Source organism: Colletotrichum fioriniae (genome assembly GCF_027942845.1).
Source record: "Colletotrichum fioriniae strain IMI 355084 chromosome Unknown scaffold_4, whole genome shotgun sequence".
Classification (NCBI taxonomy): Eukaryota; Fungi; Ascomycota; class Sordariomycetes; order Glomerellales; family Glomerellaceae; genus Colletotrichum; species Colletotrichum fioriniae.
Genome location: NW_027076840.1, coordinates 1,666,912 through 1,691,697, shown reverse-complemented (window position 1 = coordinate 1,691,697; position 24,786 = coordinate 1,666,912). Strand labels below are relative to the sequence as shown.

General features: G+C 50.4%; 8 protein-coding genes and 1 non-coding gene across 9 annotated transcripts; 4 read left to right on the top strand and 5 right to left on the bottom strand.

Annotated features, from left to right (window-relative positions):
• Positions 1 to 5,009: 5,009 nt before the first annotated feature.
• On the top strand, positions 5,010 to 5,851 carry N0V96_004311 (uncharacterized protein; the record flags this gene model as incomplete). The annotated part of the gene is made up of 3 exons (XM_065757083.1): positions 5,010 to 5,529; positions 5,575 to 5,593; positions 5,815 to 5,851. The coding sequence occupies 3 exons, from the start codon at positions 5,010 to 5,012 to the stop codon at positions 5,849 to 5,851; spliced, it is 576 nt and encodes a 191-aa protein (XP_065614296.1).
• Positions 5,852 to 6,493: 642 nt separating this feature from the next.
• Positions 6,494 to 8,953, bottom strand: N0V96_004310 (uncharacterized protein; the record flags this gene model as incomplete). Its single annotated transcript, XM_065757082.1, has 2 exons — positions 6,494 to 7,691; positions 8,421 to 8,953. 2 exons carry the CDS (start codon positions 8,951 to 8,953, stop codon positions 6,494 to 6,496), a joined length of 1,731 nt encoding a protein of 576 aa, XP_065614295.1.
• A 3,673-nt stretch (positions 8,954 to 12,626) lies between these two features.
• Positions 12,627 to 14,346, top strand: N0V96_004309 (uncharacterized protein; the record flags this gene model as incomplete). Its single annotated transcript, XM_053188373.2, has 5 exons — positions 12,627 to 12,902; positions 12,958 to 13,046; positions 13,126 to 13,270; positions 13,339 to 13,402; positions 13,478 to 14,346. 5 exons carry the CDS (start codon positions 12,627 to 12,629, stop codon positions 14,344 to 14,346), a joined length of 1,443 nt encoding a protein of 480 aa, XP_053054335.2.
• A 533-nt stretch (positions 14,347 to 14,879) lies between these two features.
• On the bottom strand, positions 14,880 to 15,728 carry N0V96_004308 (uncharacterized protein; the record flags this gene model as incomplete). Its single annotated transcript, XM_065757081.1, has 3 exons — positions 14,880 to 15,092; positions 15,160 to 15,483; positions 15,570 to 15,728. The coding sequence occupies 3 exons, from the start codon at positions 15,726 to 15,728 to the stop codon at positions 14,880 to 14,882; spliced, it is 696 nt and encodes a 231-aa protein (XP_065614294.1).
• Positions 15,729 to 16,186: 458 nt separating this feature from the next.
• Positions 16,187 to 17,776, bottom strand: N0V96_004307 (uncharacterized protein; the record flags this gene model as incomplete). Its single annotated transcript, XM_053188371.1, has 3 exons — positions 16,187 to 17,388; positions 17,446 to 17,526; positions 17,590 to 17,776. 3 exons carry the CDS (start codon positions 17,774 to 17,776, stop codon positions 16,187 to 16,189), a joined length of 1,470 nt encoding a protein of 489 aa, XP_053054333.1.
• Positions 17,777 to 18,277: 501 nt separating this feature from the next.
• On the top strand, positions 18,278 to 20,689 carry N0V96_004306 (uncharacterized protein; the record flags this gene model as incomplete). Its single annotated transcript, XM_053188370.2, has 2 exons — positions 18,278 to 18,388; positions 18,629 to 20,689. 2 exons carry the CDS (start codon positions 18,278 to 18,280, stop codon positions 20,687 to 20,689), a joined length of 2,172 nt encoding a protein of 723 aa, XP_053054332.2.
• Positions 20,690 to 21,117: 428 nt separating this feature from the next.
• N0V96_004305 (uncharacterized protein) lies at positions 21,118 to 21,546 on the bottom strand (the record flags this gene model as incomplete). Its single annotated transcript, XM_053188369.1, has 3 exons — positions 21,118 to 21,144; positions 21,201 to 21,260; positions 21,382 to 21,546. The coding sequence occupies 3 exons, from the start codon at positions 21,544 to 21,546 to the stop codon at positions 21,118 to 21,120; spliced, it is 252 nt and encodes an 83-aa protein (XP_053054331.1).
• A 1,189-nt stretch (positions 21,547 to 22,735) lies between these two features.
• Positions 22,736 to 24,007, bottom strand: N0V96_004304 (uncharacterized protein; the record flags this gene model as incomplete). The annotated part of the gene is made up of 3 exons (XM_065757080.1): positions 22,736 to 23,607; positions 23,663 to 23,680; positions 23,947 to 24,007. 3 exons carry the CDS (start codon positions 24,005 to 24,007, stop codon positions 22,736 to 22,738), a joined length of 951 nt encoding a protein of 316 aa, XP_065614293.1.
• Positions 24,008 to 24,611: 604 nt separating this feature from the next.
• On the top strand, positions 24,612 to 24,683 carry N0V96_004303. Its single transcript has one exon. It is a non-coding gene; the product is annotated as a tRNA-Met (tRNA).
• The last annotated feature ends 103 nt before the right edge of the window (positions 24,684 to 24,786 follow it).

Sequence of the window (24,786 nt, the reverse complement as noted above, 5' to 3'; positions counted from 1 at the left end):
TGATTCTCTATCTTAGTATGATACATTTGATAGATGCGCACTTCTGTAGCCTCATTTGTTCTCTGTCTTTTGCGTCACCTCTCTTGGGTTGCTTTCCCCGACAAGCATGTTTCTTGAGTCTTGAGAAACTCAGTCGTAGATGTGAATCTTGAACGAACACAACAAATGGCCTGATGACAAGCGATATGCTAAACATTCTGTTGCTTTTGCGGTACCGGATTGTTCCTCTGCCGAAGCCTGTATTCCCACACTTACGCAAAAAGCAATTTTCCGAATCGCTATCATATATAGTCATATTGAAGTCACAAGCATGAGCAAGAGATGGCTGCAAGAAGCAAAGTATTAGGTAATGCTATCATTCCATTTGCTTTCCAAACTCAGCGGAAAGCAAACAAGTCAGGCTATGGCTTTTCTCCACTCAGTCGCTCTATATGCCATGAAGAGTCTTCATGTCCGCCACTTGCACTATACACGCCAATCATCTCATGCCCTAAAGCGGATTTTGAAGTTACTGGCATCTGGGATAAGAGCTTCCGCAATCTGGGGTTAGGAAACCACGGGTATTTCCCGGAGGGCAGTACTCAAACTCCATGCAGTCTCCCGATGACAAAGTGCAATGCTCCCCGTTGAATCTCTGGCCTTCGGGACATTGAGGCAGGGTCTGGCCCACGCATTCCTTGGAAGCAGCATCCCATGTAGTGTTCGTGGGACAGACGGGGTCCTGCTCAGATTCGCAGATCCGGCCATTGAAGTGAGTGCCCGGAGGGCAACTAGGTTCCACGGTGGCCGCACACCGCTCTCCGTCAAACTCTGTTCCAGGCTCACAGCTCGGAGTATCACCGACGCAGACAGTTCCGTTGAAATGAGTACCCAGGTCACACTCTGGTGTCTCATCGGAAATACACTCCTCCCCAGTGAGGATGTACCCAGGAGGACAGGTTTTCTCCTCGATATCCTGGCATCGGCCGCTACGCCACTGGTGACCGGGCGGGCAGTCCGGCGGGTCGATGCTGACGCAGGTGGTACCCTTCAAGACGAGGCCTTTTGGACAGGCAGGCGGACCTCTGATACACTCGCCGCCGACGAGTGTCGTATCCTCAGGGCAGACTGGGCTTTGCCCGGTGACACATGCTCCGTCACTCAAAGACGATCCCTTGGGACATGCGGGCGGAGTGACTGATACGCAGCGTGAACCGTCGTAGATGGTGTTCTCAGGGCAGCTTGGAGGGGAACCCCCTACTCGGGTGCAGTCCGCGCCGTCGAAGTGGCTGCCGTCCTCGCATTCTGGCCGGCCGCTGATGGCGCAGTCGCGTCCATTAAAGGTGGTTCCAGAGGGGCACGAGGGTGGCTGAATGCTGATACACTCGTCGCCCTGGACGTGAGTTTCCTCGGGGCAGACGGCTTCGCCCTTGTGGATGCAGTTCCCGTTGGACAATGTCGTGCCGTCGGGGCAGATGGGAGGCTCTACGGAGATGCAAGTGATCCCATCGCGAGCAGAGCCAGGAGGACACTCCGGCGGTGTTATAGAGATGCATCGGGCGCAGTCCAGCTTGAATCCGGGAGGGCATGATGGGGGAAAGACCATGATGGCCGTGCATTTATTGCCGACCTGTTTCGTTCCTGCCGGACATCCTTCAGGGGGAACTTTGTATGAGCAGATGTCTCCATCCCACCTTAGGGGTGGTGGGCAACATCGTGAAGTGCCCGAAGCCTGGTCGGCAGACAACTCCGTCCCAGGTGAACAGGCGGGCTTGTATTGAGAGACACATTTCGTGTCTTCTAGGGTATCGCCAGGGGGACACGATGGCGGTGTCTTCATGATGCAGGTATTTCTCTTGATGCTGAACCTTGTTCCGACTGGGCACTCGGGGCCACCATCAGTGATACAGTTGCCTCCTTTGGAGAAGGTACCTGCTGGACATTGAGGGGACTGGCGATGGTTGCAGACATTGTTGATTTCGTCGTATTCACTGTCGGCGGGACAACTGGGTGGCACGATACTGATACATACTCCATCGGAAAGATTCGTGCCCTCAGGGCATACTGGTGGGGTGGAGCTGACGCAACCTTTGCCGTTGAAACGATCTCCATTGCCGCAGATGGGCAACTTGGTCGAGATACAGATTTTATCGGCCAACTCTGTGCCAGAAGGGCACTTCGGTGGAGTTTCCAAAACACAAGCCTTGTCTTTCAGGATCGACGGGGAAGGGCAAGATGGTGGAGTGCTCGTGATGCAGACAAGCCCGTTGAAGGTCTCACCATCCCGGCAGATAGGGCCAGTGACAGAGATGCAGTGGCTACCTCTCAGCTTTGTGCCGTCTGGGCATCTCGGAACACCAAGGACGCAAGAGTTTCCATCGAATAAGGTCCCTTCCGGGCAACACTTGACGCGGCCGGACTCTGGGTCGGTGTGAGGCTTGATGGCGTCCAGAGTCCATTTGTTGCGGACTGCTGACCCAAGTGGTATTTGGTCAGCTACTGCCTGGAGTGCAAAGAGAAAAGAAACAAGGCCCGCCGCTTGAAAAGCGACCATTGTGATAGATTTTGAAAATGTTCCACACCAGAGCTTGATAGATGCTTGTAGAGAAAAGAAAAACAGCAGCGTTGATTGCGTGATACTCCTCTTATACAAGTCGCTGAATGGAATGATTCCGAGGCCTTAGACAGGGCGGGAAATTCCATCTGTCAAGGCCAGTAAGCCGCCCACATAGCAATGTTCTGAACTCCCTCTACAACAGCTGAGCAGGAAACTGGCTCATTTCTTTGGCAAAGTATACGTCATGATCTGCAATCTTTCTCATCTAGGCCTGCCAGTTATCCGCAAACATTATGTGGTTTTTTGCCGCTAAAATGAGCTCTCTTGAATGTGACATTCAAGAGTTAACCCCGTTCCGCGATTAACACCAAGTCAAAAAAATATTTGAGGCTAGAGAGACACAGTGTGAAGGCAAGGAGCAACTCTTCTAAGTCCCCTCTATGCTGTACTGAATGTTGACGGTCTTAGGGAGTGAGACCAATAAGCCACCGTCTTAATGCATTGAGGCTGTGGAAGACTTTGCTTTTTTGGGACGTGATCAAATGTATTTGGTACCAAACATGACTGAGCTAAAACATCGATAATACAACGAGATAACGCGCTAATCGGGTTGGTCAACAGCCATGTCGATCTTCAGCGTCGCTTCAGAGAAGCCGATACAAGTCGGAGTTCCTTCCGTCGAATACGATTCGTTGAGATAATGGTAAAAAGTGTTGTGGACATACTGGCTTTTCCATTGTGGCAGTGGCTTTGCGGGCAAGACACTTTATCGGGTAGATCATCTATCTTGATAAGGGATCTACCGAGACATGATCCTTCGAGCAGGTTCAAACAGTGCCTACGGCCGTATTTCAAGCTTTCAGGACCAAACAATTCATGATGGACTTGTTCTCGTTTGGTTTACCATTTCGCAACGTTTGAGCTCTGCCAATGTTTGCAGAGCGCGGCAGACTTTCAGCATTCCCATTGGCAGTTGCGCGTGTTCGACGTTGCTCCAAGCCATGGATTTGGTTCGAAGATCTCGGGAGATTAGCCGATGGAATGTCTTTCAAACGGCCGCGTAGATAGTAGATCGTTCCTGAGAGCGTATGATATCGCCGGTTTGGATCGAAGCTGCGGGGTATTTTGAGACAATATCAAGGAACGGGACGATCCAGTTGCCCGGCTATCGACTTGAACTAACCGAATGCCTCACAAAAAATTCCTGCTCCCCTCAGACAGCTCTCAATTTTTCGACAAGCCATCTGTGAGACATTTAGAACGCCATTCAGCGAATTGGCTTGTGCGGACGGCGAGGAGGGCTGCATCTGCTCAAGAGCTACAGTCTGCAGGAGCTCTCAGTAGAATTCCGGAAACAACAGTTCCAAAAACCTCAATCTTTCGGTGACATCATTATGAGTGCGTTAAACGATATCAATGCTCTATGAACTTCCGGATGAGATTTCAAGTTTCTCGGATAATGGTTTTGAAGCTCACGCATGAAGCTAAAGGTTGTTATCCTACCATATAGGCTTCAAGTGCCGGCTGGTCGGACAGTCGGACAATTCGGAATTTATGCCATGCTATGATGGCGATCGCAACTCAACGCAAACTATCGTGGCGTTTGAGAGTCCATCTCGGTGGAGAGACAGTCATGAATCCAGTAAGACTAATCGCCTTGGCTGCATCCATAATTTCATCGCCATGGTGGCCTACCATTGAATCAGTCAATAATAGATGCTCAATGGTCACCAATCAGAGGTTTGATACCTCAATTATCACCGATATTGGTCTGGAAAACCGGTAAGACAAGAAGCCATTTCCAATTTAGCGTAATATAAGATGATGCGTCGATTTAGTCGGTATCTTTGAACAGAACGCAACACATGAACGGTCGATGTATCTTTCTGGCAGGTTGTGTGTTGTGTCTTTAGTGTCGGAGAGAACTGTATGTTTATGAGGTGACTCACGAGTGTCGTTGTGAATACTTCTCAAAGTGTTCCCAAAAGAATAAATTTGACCACCTGTGCAGACTCATTGGAGACCTGCTCAGACGCACCTAGCATCCACCTTATTCTCTTCGGCTGAACTTGGTCCGACTTTACCTTACTCAATCTCAACTGCTTCTCTTGTATGATCCGCTACTATGCACCTATCTTTGGCCACACTCGTCGTTGCTCCAAGCATCATCTGGGTCTTAGCAGCTGAGCAGGCGCCCCTCACCGGCGACAACGGCAGCTGTCTTTCATCCCCAAGCTACAAGTCGTGTTGCCCTACGCAAACATCTTCTGGAAAAGGTGTCATCAGTGGTAGCACATTCGAATATACCTGTGCATCCTGGCCATCGAGCCCTTACACGGGTACGATCATATCTCGTACGCCTGCTCATTGCGCCCAGGCATGCGCCCAGGATCCGCAGTGTGTTGCAGCAGCCTGGACTATGGGAAAATGTTATATAAGCACGAACGCTGCCTTCAAGCCCGTAAATGGCAATATGACCGATTCCATACTCCTCGTCAAGACGGATGATGCTTTCGATGGCTCCATATCAGGCGGGAGTGGCCGCCAGAACGCAGCCGAGTGCGAGAAAGAGAAAGACGCCATCCAGAGCCAGATGACATCCCTCTGCGAGAGGGAGAAACAAAAGCTTCAGACTGATTGTAATGATGATGTCAGGAAGGCGGGGGATAGTTGCAATCAGGAAAAGTCGGCACTTGAGACGAAGGCGGCCACGCTTACACAGGAGAAGATCCAATGCGAAGCCGACAAGGCGCGAGGGCTTACGGATGCTAGGGCGCAGTGTGATAGCGACAAGTCTCGGGAGCTTACCGACGCTAGAACGCAATGCGACGCAGAAAAGTCTCGAGAGCTCACCGATGCTAGAACGCAGTGTGATGCCTCGAAATCCGCCATCGAAAAGCAACTACAACAATGCCAAAATCAACAGGGTCAGAGTCAGAACAACCAGCAAGAATCTCCGCAGCAAGCCGAGTGCAAGACCATGTCATGGCAAGGTATGTGTGGCAGCAGGCAATGCGCGGACAGATTCTCCATCGAAGGCGTCGAGTATGAGCGAAGGTGCGGCGTGGCCACAACGAACACAAGACAGAAGGTAATCTCGACTGCCGTTTACCGCACGCCGTGGGACTGTTTGAAGTCTGAATGTAACGGAGTTTCGAACTGCATGGGTATTGGTTGGACTAACGCATTTGTAAGTCTCCCGTTCTGGCTTCAGACCCATCGTTGCCAAAGTCCAATTTGGAAGTACACATATGCTAACGGTTCCTGATGTGAAATAGAATCTGTGCCACGTTCACCTCCATGCGAACACTGTAGGAAAGGTCCTAAAGCCTGTCGGTTCACACCATGCTCTGTTCAAGGTGGACTGGAAACAGCCATTCTAAGGATAGTCCAACATTTCAAGGATATTATGGAGGAGGTCATCCCCTGTGGTCAATAGGTGATGGCAGCATCCAGCCAGAGCAGCAAGAATCTTCGAGGCCATACAGACTGTTAAAAACAGTAAGCAAAGTTTTCTGTTCATCAACACGGTTATTTCTTCGTATGAAGTGACTCAAATTTCTCGGTCTGTGTATGTTACACCTTGACAATGGCCGATCGCGCCTCTTATTGATGCAACTGGTTGCCGTCAACATATCAAAGCTGCTTCATTGATGGCATGGAGGTAGGCCACGTAGGCCTCAACTGACAACAAAAACTAAACGACAATTGCCAGAGGAAAAGGCTGCATTTAAATTTGAGTAGCAACAACTCATTCAATTTGATCTCATTCTGTTCCTGAAGGCGATTCATTCTCCCTCTCGAGGGTTCAACTAGTTACCTTAAGCAGCGCCGTATCGAGTCCGAAGCAGGTTTCCAGAAGTTGTCTACCGTAACGCCGCGCAAGAAAAGAATCTTCAAATTCAACTTAGTCATTCCAAACGCTTCTAATCGAGCTTTCGCCATCGTGTTGAAAAATCACGGTGTTGTAGCGTCAGGTTTGGCGCCAGGTAGCATCATGCGAAACGTCCAACCCTGAGCTTCATAGACCTCACGGGTGACCTTCTTCAGCCACACGGTCGGTACGATAGGAAGCCAGAACTCGCACGTCTCAGTCTTGAGTATGTCCGATCCAGCAGCCCAAGATGCCGAGGCACCTACTGCATCGCCGGCAGCAAGCTGTGCATGAGCCAAGGACAAATGTATCGTCGCCGCCGTGAAGCCGGCTTCTGCTTTGAGGGCGTGCATACGCTGAATCTCTTGCAGGGCGTATCTCCACCGCGTCACGGCGACGTTCTTATCTGACCTAAAGTGGGCTATCCGAGCTACAGCGAGAACAGCACGCATGTGTAGCTGCTGATCAAAGAGCGTGTCTATGCCAATCGGTGTGGCATGTTGCGTCTCGAGCTCCCTAAGTAGTAGCTCTGCTGCATCGAAATTTCCGAGTCCGATATTGAACTCTGCTGATGAAAGTAGCAGACGCGGATAGGCTCTACGTGAGAGTTCGGGCTTATTTGAGCTACTCAGCTCGGGCCGAAGAATCTCGGCCGCCTTTGAGTATTCTTGCATTTCGCAGTACATGTCGGCAAGTCTGCTCACCAACAGACGCCGCGTATTCCCTCGCAGCGGTTTTGTCATGTCAAGCGAGAGAGTCTGTTCCAGAGAAGCCCTGGCTGCAGCAAAGTTTCCGATGGATTGGAAGAACCGCGCTGCCGTGCTCTGAAGCCGGAATGTCACCTCGGTATCCAGAGTCGAGAGCGGCAGTTCTGCTTTCCATTCGTAGATGAGTAGAGAAACGTCGTCGTCAGTGCACTTGATCTTATTCTCCATCTGGGATATGTGAAGTCGTCCATGGAGCGAGTGGTCCCGTCGAGTAACAGGTCGCGGGCCACGCCATACAAAGTCGCGTATGTGGGCTTCTGACTTTGTGAATTCCCCATCATTGCGGTAAAGAACGCTGCGGAAGAGCACAACGGTAGCGTGGAGATAGTAAGGCATAGATTTTCGCAACAACGATCTAGCCCTATCCACAGCAACATGGCGCATGGCAACCGAGTCTCTTTCGCAGAAGAAAAGAATGGCCTCGAGGAGTTGTGTCCTGAGCGGTGTTGGCACTTTATACGCTCTCGTCGTCTTCTCGACGATAGGCCAAGCGGCCAACTTCAATGGCTCGGACCTGTAAAATGTCAGTTTGAAGCCAGGTGTCGTCGGTCAAAATTTGGCCATACCAGTCCGTGTTGCCTTCGTAACATGGTGGACAAACAAAGCAAAGGACCTTCAACGCAACCGCCCCTAGTTCTTCTACAGTTCTTGGTCGTAAGACGCGAGACAGAAAAACTGAAAATTCGGGGCATAGCGACAAAGCCAGGGTGTCGTTATCCAGCCTGCGCTTGATGATGTTAGGGCTTTCTATGGCACATGCATATTCAACGTCGTCGGAAATAAGTTTGACCAGCTCGGTCGAAAGACCAAACTTGGAAGCTTCGACAGCATCTATTTCTCCGTCGGCATTCCATCGACGCTGCTGGCTTCGCACACCTTTCAGAAGGACCTCGGGAATTTCGACTGCGCCGAATGCTTGAAGTAACAGTGACAGCTGATCCACTGCTGGTATCAACTCTGAATAGTCCACAAAGAGGTTATAGTAAGATAATTTTAAAGATGAATCTGCGGTCGTGGATAAGTATATAAGCCCAAAGAGGAAAGAGGCACAAGGCAGCTCACCACGTAGCTGACTTAGAATGAGACGTTGCACTACGTCCGCATGATCCGTGACTTGCGGAGCGAGAGATATTAAATGATTGAAGACTTCCTCATCATCTATGTTCAAGTATCGCTCATAACTTCCCGGTATAAGTTAGTTTTGTAAATAATTACATGGGTAGTGCACCCTCTTGAGTCTTACGTGGATGGCGGAATGTCTAAAGGAAGCCAAAGAATCGATCCCAGACCACCCAGCTTTCGGGCGATTTGGATATACTTTCTTCCAGAATTGCGAATATCCGCATAGTTTGTCTGTCCGTGGAATGGCTTGGCGATATGTGGTGGCACTGAGGCTTCAGGATCCAACTTGGATCTCAAGAATATTACTATGCAAGCCAACCGGCGACGCAAGTCGGCATTGACACGGTCGTCAGAGGCTACCCAGAAGCCATCGACATTCTCGCTGAAGACCTCGTAAATCTGCTTGACGGGCGCGAGGTCAATTGAGTCCACGGACAGGGCCTTGTTCGTACGCTGGTTGCGTGGCGTGATTTGATACTGCACGTCCCGGGAAAGTGCCTTTGACTTTGCCAGGAGTCGGCGGACGTCCTCAAGGTGGCTGTTGAGGGCAGGGATCAACTCTCTAGCTCGATCTTCGTCATATTGCTTGGGATAGAAGCCGAATCGAGCTACAGAGACATATAGAGTTATCCATCGCGCGGCGGCTCGGAGCATTTGATGGCGACTTGTGCGAGAGAGGCAATGGCACCCCCCCCCCTTTCATGCAGAATTTGAGCTCCACTCGTGCATCTCGGCTTTGGTCGGATTTGCGGAGAACCGACCCGCACTAGGAGTTATCAATCAATTAACCCTTGACTTATGCCCACATTTACTGACAGAGACAGTTAGACAGCGATTAATTTAGGTCTTTATCAGCTTATCAGATCAAGGCGGATCCCGTGAGTCCGCCGAGCACCGGAAGCATGGCTCGGAGATGCTGCTTCGGAGCACTTGGATGCTGAGAATACTATGGACGAGGTGAGTGATAGGAAACTCGCTTTGAGACATCTGGAATATTCCCTCTAACAATTTGCCACTCAATTTTTCACTATTCTGAGAGATCAAGGACATTGGTGTTCAGTCGCACGATCCTCAACTTGTTTTGCTTTGCAGAATGTCCACACGATTTTGTCAAAATTATGTAACATCCGTGAAACTAATCGCACTTAAACCACGAGCTGACGTCTCTTTTGAGAGCTCGGCGAGTCCACGTTGCAAGTAATCATATATTATGAAATGTCAGTACCTCGCTCTAATTCGAGACACTAGTAGATGTTTCGCTGCACAGAACCATGACTAAGACCGTCTCGCGAGGGTTGATTGAAAAAACTTTATGTTCTGAAGCATTATTGATACTCAGAAGTGGCAACAGTCTTGCAATACAGTTGAGGGGTGTACATCTGTCGCCGGTCGTAGTTCAAATAAGACAAGATTGTTCTTCATCATCCAAAATGCTGAATCATGAGCTCTGGTTTCGCCCTCTAACCCAGACAACTGATCCCTCATTAGCACACTTGCTCCAATGTGTTGGACAGACTAACGCCACAAGCTCACGGAGTCCGATGCCGGTAGTTATTCTGACTTCCACTCGTTGCGCTGTTCTCCACTTCACCCGCTATCCAGAGATGATTACTCACCGTGAGAAATCTGCAGCATTTTACACCCCTGTCGTCTGGGTTTCCACCATCGAGGCTTTTCTCACCGTGAGAGAACGCTCGATGTCAACTACCCTGCAGCCTTGGGGCAACCCAGCTTAAAGATGGGATTTTGTCAGCTGTCAGTGACCAGACTGGGACTTCCCAAGCTGTCTTACATAGAACGGCCAGCTGGCCAGCTCACGTGTCGAAGCATTTGTCTCTCAAGCGACCGCGTGGCATACTGCATGTGGGCCCCCCCGAAAATCTCTGTGGTGGATGATCTTATCAATCTTATCAATCTTCCCCCACGTTCATCTTATCAATCAGCGCACATCTCCCGTTTCGTGACTCGGTCTGCCTGTGCGTTCGTTCTACCTCGGTCTCACCACATCCGTCTCCTCAACCATCCTCGCCGACAAGATGGTGCAAGCATTCAAGAGCCCAAAGCAGAAAGCTAATGAGGATACTTTACATTTTTACGTCGCGTTTCTTTTTGGTCTCGTGCTCTTGACCTTCGTGGCCTATTGGCTGCGTGAGACTTCCAACAAGAACCCATGTTCTAAATCAGCTCAGGGGCTAAAGGGTCCCGGGCGCCGGGCATGCGTTGACTTCTTCCGGTATGTGGGAACACGTCTTGTTGGCCCAAAACTCAGACGCTAATGAGGCTCTTAGAAAGTTGGAGAGGCGCGTGGATTGGGGATGGTTTGGAAGGCCCTCTTTCGGGTTCATCGCGATGGTTGGGGTCTACATCGTCGTCAACGTCACGTTATGCTCAACCAACATTGTCATGAGGCGCCTGCTCAACCATTGGGCGTCTAGGTTTGGATGGTGACTCTCACACAATGTTCAAGTTCTTTTTGCGACAGCTAACATGGTCCAGGATGTGCGCCGCAAATATGACGCTGTGCATCTTCTTCGGAATGAAGAATACACCTTTGACTCCAATGGTGGGAGTATCACATGCACAACTCAACATTCTACACCGAATTGTGGGATATACTGCTGTCTTCTTACTAGCTCTGCACGCCATCTTCTATACGATACACTTCCATCGCTATGGCAAGTTGGCCAGCTTGCTGAAACCCGAAGACTTGGCTGGTATCGGCGCCGCGATCGGAATGATCATTCTCTTCCTCGGCATCATGAGACACAGGAACTACGAGCTCTTCTACATTAGTCACATTGCTGGCTTCGCCGCCGCCGTCATCTTAACGGGGCTGCATCGACCAAATTGGGCAAAGAGAATACCAGCCTTGATGAGCTTCGCGTTCGGACTTTGGCTGCTAGATCGCGCAATCCGAGCCTCCAGGATGCTTTACAATCTCATCCATAACTCCGTCACCTTCTATCCACTCCCGGACGGGGGAACTCGCCTGCTTCTCAAAAGGCCACGTCTCCAAGCTGTCTCACAGGGGACTCACATCTTCCTCTGGATTCCTCGGGTTCATGCATATGAGAATCATCCATTCACGGTTGTCAATAATGGTCCCTTCGGCATGGAGCTTGTGATGAAGTCTCACCAGGGTTTTACCAAAGCTGTCAGCAACTTTGCTGCACGCCATCCTCGTTCTACAGCGTGGGCATCGGTTGATGGGCCGTACGGTGTATGTCCTAACATGGACAACTACGACAAGCTGATATTTATCGCTGGTGGAAGTGGAGCTGCTTTCACATTTGGTCTAATGAACCGGATACTGGGCCAGTCTGAGAGACCTAAGCTTCAGTCAGTTGAGTTCGTGTGGACTGTCAGACGTACAGGTTAGTTGTAGTGCATCCATTTCTTTCGGTGTTTTTTTCTCTAACGATGCGATAGATCATCTCCAGTGGTTCTCCGAACATCTCAGCAATCTCATGAAGATGGGACCAGCCGTCAAAGTATCACTCTATGTCACAAATGAAGAGGCGACATCAAGCTCAGTAGCCACGGCATACGATGGTCCTTACGACGTTGAAAGTCAGCTACTGTCTGGAAACAGAACCCCGGGTTACGGAGCCATATCAAGCGCCGACGACACAAGTAGTCTGCTTGCCCGAACAAACGGCCATGAAGTCGAGCAGGCTTATAATCTCCATTTCAGGAGAATAGACATAGAATCGGTAATAAGCGATGCCGTACAGTCCGTCGAGAGTCGCCAAAGAGTCCTAATGGCCACTTGCGGCCCAGAATCGTTGATGGAAGCTGTGAGGGATTCGGCGGAAAGTTGGCGGAAGAAGCGAGACCTTCGAATAGACGTACACTCCGAAGACTTTTAGGCGGGGAACTAGAGATATCAACGTAGACTTCAGATCATTAGCGATAAATTTCAAGATTCTTTCACTCCCATGTAAGACGCTTTTACCTGCCAAAAGAGTGACAAGGCAAATCTTACGAGGGGTAAATGAGGAATCCGTCCCAGGAAAGCCAAAGCCCCTGCTGTCAGCCGTCACAATGCCACCCAAGATGCGCCCACTTGTCTAAAAAACCCGCCCATGCCCATCATAAATGGGTCGCGTTGGGGCGCTTGCATTAGTGCACTTTGCTAGGATTTCAATGTGTGTGGAGCCAAACCGACGCCGAGCCACGGTCTTGGCGGTTTATCTGATGTACGAGCAAAGATCGATAAAACCTGATCCTTTTGCGCCTCCTCAGTGGTAAACTTCTGGCTTTTGCACGCTCAATTCTCTCGTCTTTTCCCTGTTCTCTCCTCAGCTACTTGTTGTAGTGATTTGCAATGATCTCTAAGGATCCAGTCGAACGGCCTCTGCCTGTTGCGGACGGCAAAGATAAAGCTTCACCAACGCGGTCCGAGGCCGACGAGAAGGGCATCGCAGACGCCACGACTTATCCTTCTGATGATTCTGAGTCCATCAGAGACTTCCCGTGGACTTGGAAGGCTACCGCTCTTTTTTGTGGTGTAGCCCTCTCATGGGGCTCGTCTTTCTCTGAGAACACCCTTGGCCCTCTTAAGAGCACTTTGATCAAGAATCTGGATATCAACAACTCTCAGGTAAGGTTTGGAAATCATAGTTTTCCAGAGAAAGACCTATACTGACTCTTTATAGTACGGAGCTATATCCTCAGCCACATCGCTCGTGAATACCGTTCTTCCAATACTGGGGGGTTACGGGCTCGATCATTATGGCGTCGAATGGTAAGCCCCAGCCAAAGTTCATTTTGTTGGAGGAAAACAAACAATATAAGACCTTTATTCGCTAACATAATATCAATAGGGGCTCCTTGGCATGCTCAGTAGCAATCTTCATCGGCGCGGTGATCTCAGCGGCTGGCTCCAACCAGGATTCATTCGCTCTAGTAGTCGCTGGCCGTGTCATAATGGGCTTTGGCAGCACTGTTATTGAGACATGTACATCTAAGGTCAGTCTTCATTGAGTTTCATAATGTTGTATTACTATGACCGCGGGCCTGGCTAACACCGATTGAAGATCTTGGCCCATTGGTTCCAACACAAGGGGCTCGGTTTGGTATACGGCTTGGATTTGTCGATCGGTACGGCTTCCGCTACTACACACACACCACATTTTGCCCTAGACACACAGATGCTGATAACCAGTTTGCTTTCAGGAAAACTCATCGTCCTTATTGCGAAAGCCACCGCGGTTCCAATGCGAGATGCTACATCTTTCTGGGGCTGGGCGCTCTGGATCCCAGCCATTGTATGTTTCGCCAACCTGCTACAAAATATCTTCTACGTCTGGTGGGTCTGGACGCGTCCAGATTGGACTCGCATGCCCACTGGCCAGGAGCGAGCGAGGGAGATCACTCGTCGTGAACGCTTGCAGGCTGGTAACACCGAAGTTGCGACTACAAACACCAGTAAGAGCACTCGAACATTGCGAGCTCTTCCTGACTGGAGCTCCCTCCTCCGCGTTCCTCGCTTCTTCTGGCTCGTTGCCTGCACGCAAATTCTTCAAGCTGGTGTGGTAGGCGGATTCAACGGTCTCAATGCCGACATCATTACTGAGACTCGAGGGTCTACGGCTCAGCTTGCCGGGTATACATCCGCGGTGCAACAGGTCATCCCTGTCATTTGCGCACCGTTGATCGGTTCTTATTTCGACTTCTTTGGTCACAGAATGGTATTTGTGAGCATCACATCCGCTATTTGGATCCTGGTGTATTGCCTCATTGGATACACTCAGACGAACGCTCTTGGTTCCATGGTTATTGCATCTGTGGCATCGACAATGAATGCTCTTCCCTTCTTAGCGTCGATTCCCCTCATCGTCCCTGACCAGCTTGAACTTGGACTCGTATTCGGAATCTGGAAGGTTTTCAACAATGCTGGAAGCGTCATCGTCGACATGATTGCCGGAAGGCTGCAAGACATCACCCCGGGGGGCACATACGAACGTGTCATTGCCTTCTTTGTTGCTGTCAAGGGTCTGGAGTTCTGTCTCGGCCTGTTCTACGGGATCTTGGACCGAAAGTAAGTTGAAGTTACTGAAGTATGATTTCCACTCGTCATCTTTACTGATATTCTCGCTTAGGTATCTTTCGGGAATTCTTAGCATCAACAACAAGAGGCGCATGGGACTTGAGAAAGAGGGCAAGCTTGAGGATTGCGTTGGACGTAAGCCGTCTAAGGTATACACTGCAGTAGGCATTGGCCTGGTTTGCTCGCTGATCATCATTGCCTGGGTCTTGTTCATCAAGTATTCCATTTGAGGTTGTTCTGTCATAGAGCATCAAAAATAGCAGTATTTAGCCTTGCATCCTGGACAAGCCGCGGCATCGCAGTCAGGACAACGGAACGAGAATTTGGCTCTTTTCTCCCCGCAGAATGTGCAAATCGCTTGTCCTTTCTTCCTTGGCCAGCCGTATCTTGTATGATCGCACTTTTTTTCTTGCTTGAAAGGATTGAACCTCTCCGAATTTGCCATTGCCTCACGCTTATCCGCCGCCTCTCTTAATTCCGCCCAATGCCCACCGGCAAACCTCAGCTTTTCCTCTATGTTAAGCATCTTCAGCCGCTCCTGGGCTGTCTCTTCCATTTGCTTCTGCGCTCTCTCCGCGGCATCCATGCTTTTTCTCTCGGCTTCGGCTTCTCTCTTTCGATGGAGCTGCTCTTGGGCAGCGCGCTCCTGTTGATGCTTGAGCTCTCTGGCCTGTTCTTCCTGTCGACGGAGTCTGTCCTTGGCGTCTTGTTGTTGTTGTTGTTCTCGAGCTTTTCGTGCCGCTTCCTTCGACCGCAACTCCGCAAACTCCTCTTTCAGCTTTCTCCGCCACTCATTTTCTTCTCTTACCCTTCTTTGGGCATCTTCCCGTTCTCGGAGCTTAGTCCAATACTCTCGGGCTCTTTGTTCCATTTCTTCCTTCTTAGCGTCCCTTCCGAGTCGCTCAGCCATCTCTTCCGCGGCCTTTCTGGCCTCCTCCTTCCTACGCGCCCTTTGAGCCTCATCGGCTTGCCTCTGTCTTTCTTCCTTCTCCGCTTGTTGTTGACGTTCTCGTTCACACTCTTCATTCTTAAATTCCCGGTATGCTCTCCACTTCTCTTTGACGTCCTCATAATACATGTCATATCGGTTCCGTCTCGATGCATCTCGAAGATATTCGTACGCCTCTTGAATCTGAGTTCATGAAATCCAATATCAGTCTCTGATACAGTATATGTCATGTGCCGAGCAAACTTGTGAAATACGCCCTACAAACTTACGATGCGGAACTTTTCGGTGTCAACTTTTGCTCCTGGCGGCTGTTTATCCGGATGAAGTCTGATGGCTAGCACTCGATGCGCGCGCCGTATATCCTGTGCCGTTGCCGACTGCTGGATGCACAAGTCTGCGTAGTAGTCTCTTATTCTGGGAGGCTCCATTTGATGCAGTATGAAAATTGCCGAAGCCTCAACGATATGGAAACCCGAACCTCCAGCTCAGGCCGGGCAGCCTTCCGAGCAGGCCGCTTTTGAATACCGTGGCCCATATTTTGCCTACACTTCTGAGTATTGATGGCCGGCCAAACAAAGAGCTTAATCTCGATGGCATGATCTATTTGCGTTGCTACTCGCTGCCGTCTCATGCAGCATGCAGGAGGCCTCAAACTTTGACTCAAAATAATCTCGCCCTTGCATTTATAATAAATCCGTTGTTGTTTGCCCACCTCATGAAAAGAGAGACAATCAAAAGACACTATTAATCACTTCACAGGACCATTGATAACGGCAGGAGTCCCGAACTTTGATTACAGATATGCGAGCATGAATTTCGTTATGATGAGGTAACTGGAGTAGTATCATTAAAGATATTCTGCTCACTGGAGAAATCCCCCAATGGCTCAAAGCGTGTATCGGAAATCAGGGTGTCTATCGCCCTTCTTTCCTGAGTCAATCTCTCGTGACCTCTCATCGATACTCATGTTCTCCCTCTTATTGTTGATTCCGTTTAGCAGAGTCCACATGGTAAAGTAGCCAACCGACGCAATCGTAATGGTGCAGATAGAAACTGCATGGCCAATTGTGTATCTTCCGTCCGAAGTAGTGATGCGATAGATCTGTCCAGCCATGATACCAGCACTGTTTCCGATAGTTTGTTGCAGGCCAATAGCCGTGGCACGCTTGAAGTATCCAGCGTTACTATTCGAAATCCACGTGACATTGAGGCCGACAACACAATAGATGCCTGTCGCCGTGACGAAAGTCGCAAAGTAGAGGACCGAGGTTGACTTCATGCTTACACCAAGCATGAGAGCGTAGCCGGTGGCGGTAATTAAAGCCATAGGAACCATAAACACAGCACGCTTGTTGATCTTGTCCGAGATATAAGCAATGGTGAGGTAGACTGCCGACGCCCAGATGTAGACCGGCACAGTCAGGAGCTGGGTCTTGATGCTGCTGTATCCAAACCCGCGGATGATGACTGGCAAGAAAGTTCCGAAGCCGAAAGAGCACGTGTTCGCGCAGAATTGACAGCCAGCTGACAGCCAAACCTTGGGATCCTTGAATGCGAGTTTGACTTCTTGCTTATCGAACGTCTCTGACTCGCCTTGGTAGACCCTGGACTGCTCAGCTCGGATGCGCATCAACGCCTTGTCCTCTTCAGTAAGCCACCTGGCTGACTCGAAGCTATCAGGAAGCAGAAGGATAAAGGCCAAGCCAACTGCCACGGAGATGACACCTTCAATAAGGAAAAGCCATCTCCATCCAGCCAAGCCACTTGCACCGTGCAAGCTCGTCAATCCGTAGGCCAGAAGACCGCCAAAGGCACCAGATAACGCAGACGCGACAAAAAGGTATGAAATTCTTCGAGCTTGTTCCTCGCGCTTGTAGTATGTGCTGAGGTAGAGCGTCAGGCACGGGAAAAGACCACTCTCAAAGACACCGATCAGGAGACGAGTTGCGAGAAGACCGGCATAGTTGGTGACAAAGGCCGAACCGATGACTGTTGCGCTCCAGGACAGGATGAAGAATGGGATAAGTCGACTCGGTCGTGCTTTTTTGAGAATCAGGGATGCCGGTATTTCGAAGGTGATGTAAGTTACTAAAGTCCGTGTTAGCCAGGGCTCGTTCGCGCGTTGAATAGGGTGTGGCATCGTACCATAGAACACAGTAACAGCGACATTCAGCTTGTTGCCCGTGAGGTTCAAGTCCTCCGTCATGCCTGCAATTGCGGCGTTGCCTAGATTCAGACCCAATTAGACTCGGTTAATTGCAGTACACCTGTGAGTTGAGCGTTGCGTACCGATGTTGCTGCGATCGAGGTAAGCGACCAAGAAAGCAATGATCATCATCGGCGAGAGCCATGCGTCCAATTTCCTAAGGAGACGCTTTTCCGCAGCCGGATCGATCGTGAGGTCGGAGCTCGCGGCCGCCGAATGGGGCACGAAATTACCATCTTTGGCGTCCATTGGTATCTTTTCCGAAGACATTGTCCTTTGATCGGCGGTTGTGGAACGTCTAAGTTGATCAAGCGAATTGATGTACATATGTTGCGACTCTGTCTAGAGCTGACGACATGTTCATACGACTTGACAGAGTATCCCTCAAAGGGCATATATCTACCTTAGGCCAAGGATGCATCACAAAGGCACGGTGAGGTCACTGCATTCGCCTATCAAACAAAGTCGGCTTTTGACTGACACGCATAGCTAGGCGTCGGGAAATTGGCAAGCTTATCGTCACATCAAAAGACTATCCTTGTGGTCTAGCGGGGGCAAAGCCGGGGAATGTAGGATTCTTATCTCTTAGTCCGCGAATAGCCTGGAAGCGCCGAGCCTTTCCTTTCGGCAAAATGTGGAGAGGCTGATAGCCAAGTCTCTTTGATGACATGAATACCCCGACATCGCCCTCTGGTCGGTACAAAAGAGGCCCATTTCCCGATCTCGCAAGCACGCGACAATACTTCGGCAGACAGTCCGAGCATCTTCTCAATGGAAACCCCAACGCCCAGGACGACTAATCCGAAAAGTCCGATTGTTCGCAAGAGGAAGCGAGGTAGGCATGCGGTTGCGTGCGAGTCGTGTCATCGGCGAAAGCAGAGAGTGAGTGAGCTTGCAGTCTCCTTGTCATTTTGGCACGATACGTTAGTCTCATCGAAGCCATCTCGTCATTTCCCGGCAGCCTACATGAAGCACTAGTACGCTGAGACTTCATTTTGAGCAGGTAGTTTCGGTGCAAACGTAGTTGACGGCGCCAATGCTGAACCCAATTTGACGACGGCTTGCAGAGCCTACTTAGACTCTAAATTAAATCCTATCATCTCACTGACTTCACCTCATCAGTGCAATGGTTCGCGGCCATGTTTCAACTGTGAAAGGCGAGGAGTTGGCTCGTCGTGCTCCTACAGCCACTTAGTCGAAGACGATGGCCCAAGAGTGTCTCAAGGCCACCGCGATTCTCTCATGACTTCGCCAACCGCCAACCTTGCGACCCCAGTCTCACCTCCTTCCACGAACGCAATCCCTGCACAAGATGCTGAGCAACCTGATAGCTCCTCGGGTTCTAGAGCCTTTCCATCAAGATCTTCAAGTCGTGGCAGAGGGCGGCAAGGCGAGAGTAGCGGCCAAGACCAGCCTTCAGAAAACCTTGTCGGTAATCTCTTCAAAAGCCGCGATGCGCCATCCTTCTTCGGCTCTTCGTATTTCGGCCCTCAAGCCGCCGCAAAAATCATCCAAGCGCCCGCTCCAGAGTTATCATCTGGGCTCAGCTCAAAACCCCAGGCGGGATCAACTCACTCATTCAGAGAGGAGAATGGTCCCTTCTCTCAGATTTGGGATCTTCTGGGACTGCTGCCGCGCAAGAAGTCCACAGTCGACAGGCTGACGGAATGCTTCCTAAACGAACTCAACTGGGCGATTGACGCGGTTCAGCCAACCTCTTTCAAAGCCAAGTACGAAAACTTCTGGTCTCGCAAGTTCGGCTTTGATGATTTTGCTACGATTGACCTTCGCTGGCTGGCTTTGCTGTTCATCGTCTTGGCGTATGGGGTGTTGTTAGATTGCCCAAGACCACGGAACAGGGAGGTTCAGCGAGAGGTCTACGACACGTCTCAACGGTTCTACTGGGCCGCCCGAAGAGCCATTGTGATTGCCCCGACTTTCTACGGCGAGTCGACGGATCTCGTGCGAGCTGGTGTTTTGGTCACTCGGTATCTCATTTACACCCGCCGTGTGCCGGAGTCCTGGCTCACAACGAGCTTCGCTATGAGGATGGCTCAGGCGCAGGGCATGCATATCGACGGTGAACGGTGGAGACTTCCAAGAAAAGAAACAGAGACTAGACGACGGCTATGGAGCAATCTCTACATGCTCGACAAAACCATAGCACTAGCTCTCGGACGACCGTTTGCGATTGTTGATCAACAGTGTCTTGTTAAGCAGGCCTCCAATGTTTGGCTAGACGACCTTGATGACGAGGAGGCCGCCTCGGCCCCAGAAGCACCTCTTTCAGAGCCAACCGCGAGTGTCTTCAGCCGCCTAGCTCACGAACTTGCCGTGGTCGTAGGCAAGATTCAAGAGCGATGTTTCGGTCTGTTCACAGTCTCCTACGAGACTGTTCTCACGCTCGACAAAGAGATCGATACTTGGAGAGGCAGATTACCACCATATTTCGAGTTGGAGGACCCGGACATTTCCAAGGACGACCGCCTCCCTTTCCTCCCTTGGCAGAGACTACATCTGCACAGCATGTACCATTTCGCAAGAGTCACACTACACCGGCCTTTCCTTCTCCGTCAGTCCATCACAAATCGGTACAGACATAGCCACGACGTATGCATAGCTTCCGCCTGCGCAGACCTTGACATGGGTCTAAAGATGTTCAACCAACCTCTTAACGACAGGCTGAAGTGGAGTCTGGGACCACACAACCTCTTCAACAGTGCTCTTGTACTGGGTATTATTGCTGTCCGCGACCCCCATTCTCGGCGTTCTCAGGCTATCCTCGAGGATTTATCTGCATACTGCGAGATGCAGAGAAATGACGTCTGGCTCAATGAATTTGCCCTCGCTGAAGTCAAAATAGTTGAGCTCTGTGTCAAAAAGGCAAGGCAGTCTCACCCGCCACCAGCCAACACCCTAGTACCGCTAGCTCTAGCGTCAGCTTCACCTAGCAGGCGCTTCTCTCAGCCGGTTGGCCAACCGCCAGTAATGGAGACACAACCTCAGTTGCCAGTCGAGAGTCCCGACTTTGACCCTCTGATGGCTGGCTTGGGCCTTCCTTACAGCACGACGAGCGCACAGATGACATGGGACGATCCTGGATTCTTTCTTCCTGAGAGCGGAGACTTATCTCAATGGGAGCATGTTATCAACACTCTTATGCATGATCAAGCAAGCATGTAATCTGAGCACGAATTCAAGAATGATAGCTTAAAGATCAATTATGAGGAAATCATAAAGCCAAGTCTAGACCATTGCAAGAGCTGTAAGACAAGCTCAGTCCAGTTGCAGCTATTGCTCGGTGTCGGAACCGAACATCGCATCATCCGAAGTAGTTTACCTAGTAGAGTTCGAGTGTCCGCTGTTGAGACCAAGTTAAGTCCAACAGTAGCATGGATCCCAGGCGTCCAGCGTTGGTTCGGAAGATCATGCGCAGAAGAGTATCAAACACGACCTGTCAAGTCGATTTGCTAAATAGTGCACCAGGAATATGAACCTTCTTGGAAAGATACTGTTGAAATTTCATATGCTCTATTTTGCTCTCTAAATTCTTCGACACCCCCACTCGCTTTTGCCGCTCGTCATAAGTACAGTAGCCTTCCCTAGTTCCCTTACGCAGCGGGGCACTTATCTCCGTTCTGAGGTAGTCGATTAGTATGTAAAAACAGTCTTTATGAGAAGAGGATAGACTTACCTCGGAGATGTCACCCGGCGCAATGCACTTGCAGCCATCCTTGTTGTAGCGGACGCAGCACTACTCAAACAGTTAGTCAATTCTCTCAAACGAACAAGTTCATCTACAAGGCCACTTCTAGTCTTGAAGCAGCTTTCGTGAACGATGAACATTCCAGCAGGCCGCTGGCAGTGTGACTTACCCAGGCACCAGCGCAAGCGGCTCCAACACCACCGCAGTTGCTCTTAATACACTCCATACGGACGTCGAAGACACTGTTGCTGCTGGTGCGCTCAGCGGCAACGCTGGCCATAGCCAGAGGGGCGGTGGCGAGGAGGATCAGCTGGGTGATAGTAGAGAACTGCATGATGGCGGCTGGGTTATTTAGTTTCTGGAGAACTGGCTGGGTGGTTGGGTTGCTGGTTGCTGGTTGCTGGTTGAAAGAGCGAGTATTGGACTGATTGATTGGCTGTTGATGAGGAACTTCATCTGTTATGATTACTGAGACCAGCTAGGTATTTGTACTTCTGATATGTTGAGATACGGCATCATTGCCATTCGGCGTCCGGCACTGCTTTCCCCGGTCGTTGCGGTGGGCATAATTTTTCTTGCCCCGGAGGCTGACAACAATCAATCTCATTCAAAAGCTGATGCTGTATTTAATTATTTTGACTTTGTTTTACAGTCCACAATACGCTCTGTCCGAGTATCGGTGTCGGTCTCGGTTTGCTGCGAGTCAGCGCAGGTGAGCACAGTACTCTAAGTATCACTTGCACGACGAACCGACCTGTATCCGTACCTTACTCGTAGCCAGCAAAGCCTCTTTTAAGCTTTCATACAATTTCCTACTAGGATAGCCAGGGCAAGGTCCCGCGATTATGGAGTATAATTTAACTGAGTCTTGGGCCACTTTTCAAGGGCGCGACTCGGCGACCTAAAATACTCGTATTCCACTCTTACCAGAGTTCAAGCTAACGCGCTGGGAAGTTCTCTGTCTAGAGAAGTGATCAACACACAACTATACCCTATTCGTTAGGCATCCAATCCATTCAGATGAAGATGGCAACATCATCGCAACTCGTTGCACAACTCATTGCATTTAAGCGTACGGGACCTCAATTTCCGTAGAAACCTATTGGCGGTATCCGTACGCATATTGAGCCCCATTTCTTCGGACAATGTAGAAGCCCGTCTATGCCGATTCTTGGCCTTGTAAGGCTTAGGAGCCCCGGAAGTCGGAGTTGCTCCGCAAGGCATGTACATTATGGCCATGCATATCCGCATTATCCGTGGAGTAGCAAGTCGTAGTTCCGGGGATTTGGAAACTCTAAGTCGTGTAGGGCGGAGGGATTTCCAACAACGCATGTATACTTATCTAAGCGGCATGGCTCTGGGAGTTAAGGCCTGGAAGCAAGATAGATCATACTACCCCCTGAAGTTGACTAGCGATCCCATCGAGACGTAAATCTCGATGTAATAAAGAACTAAGAGTTGTGATTTCCAGTGGACAAATATGCGCTGTTCATTTTGCAATATTCTAAGAGGGCTCCCTCGGTTTAATAGAATCCATTGACCTTGACTTCTTTCATTCCATTCACACCGTTCACCGCTCTAACCCCATTTGCCCCAATCGTGCTCTTCTGAGGCTTCTCCTCATATTCCACCTTGTTAACTAAACTTCCTAGGCCGTGGCTCATCACGATGCGGAGATCATCTCCAGGAGCCAAGAAAACAGGTGGAGTCCTACTCACACCGATCCCGTGGGGGGTCCCCGTCATGATCACAGTCCCGGCCTCCAGCGTCGTGCCTTGAGACAAATACGCCACGATCTCGGCAATGGAGAAGATCATGTCGTCCCCTCTACCCTCCTGCATTACCTCGCCGTTGAGGACCGTCTTTAGCTCAATCACGGATGGGTCCGGAACGCTGCTTGCACTGACGATACACGGACCCATCGGAGCGAAGCCGTCGAATCCCTTTCCGAACCCCCATTGAGCCCCAGCGAACTGGTGCTTTCGCGCCGTGACGTCGTTGGAACAAGTGTAACCGAGCACGTAGCCCATGGCATCCTCCACGCTGACATTCCTCGCGTCGCGGCCAATGATGACGGCTAGCTCAGCTTCGTAGTCCGCTTGCAGATCCGTTGCTTGATGGGGGATGAGGAGCGGTGCGTTTGACGCGTTGAGGCAACTTGCGGGCTTGAAGAAGAGAGTCGGGTGCTCTGGGAGGTCGAGGTTCATCTCTTTGGCGTGCTTGCGGTAATTGAGGCCGATACAGCGAATTGTACCGATTTCTTTGCGCGTCAGGGGCGGAAGGAGTTTCTGAACGTTGAGGATCCTTGATGTTGGCTCTGCTGAGGCGTCCAAGGCTGAGGTTCCAGTGAAAACTCGTGCCGGAACCGGGAGAGATGCGGCCAGAGCAGCTCCAACTATTCAGAGTGTCAGAGAATACGATTTTACTTGATAAGGAAGAAGCATCCATACCATCAACAGTCTCATCGACTGGTTCGCCGATATATTCCCTCCAATCGTCTTCTGCGATGAATCTCACGAGCCGTTTCCATCTCTGAAAATTGTCAGTAATAAATACCTTACGATTGTTATGTTACTCGAAAGCCCACTTACAGGAGTTATCATCTTGGCTAACTAACTTTAAGGCTCAGTTGACGAGGATGTCTAGATCAAATGTTGATGATGCACTCGCAGCTCTTGGTGAATTCGAATGAGCTTGCTTGCGATAAGAGCAAACATGGCATTAGCTATGAGACGGATATAAACACCCGCATCCAGGAGATGGCTCTCCGGCCGTTGACCGGATGCTGACTGCATCGGGTGACGTCGGTCATCCTCCGTAGTCGTGGCGTTTTCCCGATGGCTTCGGGAAATGTGATCGGCCTTTTCTCCAACACCACGAACAGTATCCGCCCCAAGATAACGTCGGGGATCCTCACCCCGCAAAGCCCACCTTGAGTCAACATGAGATGGCTTGGTAGATAGATAAAGACTGGTAGACAATTATGTAAAAGCCTGTCAATAATATGGGGAGAAACGTGGCTCTGTCCCTTTTCTCCAGATGTGCACGCATGCGACGCCCACTCGGCCACTTTGCCGGACCTATCTCCGGTGGGACCGGCCCCTCGGAGGCCCGAACGCTTGGGTCGGCCTTCCTGCCTCCATGTCCACGAGCGGTAGGCTATGGCTTTCGAGAGACCCGTCTATCCGTCCAGGTCCATCATAAGAGTCAGACAGCTTTCCCTGATTAGTCGAAGTCGTGGCATGACTGTTCCACTGAGGCCTCTGAGGCCAAAGTTGTCTGCCACACTAGCTGGTGGGCCAGCAAAGTTTGCGGCCCTTGAGTGGGTCACACTTTCATCCACCCTTCCCACAACATTCTTAAAATCAAAATGAGCTTCGCCATTCAACAACTAGAACAAGCACAATAGCTCAGGGGTAGAGCGCTGGGCTCATAACCCAGAGGTCCCTGGATCGAAACCAGGTTGTGCTATCGACGCTTTCCTTTTGAAGCTGTTGCCTTTTGCAGCTCATTTCCTGATCCATGCAATGTATTCTTTTGTTCTCGAGTAGGGTGACAAGAACTTGAAGAATGC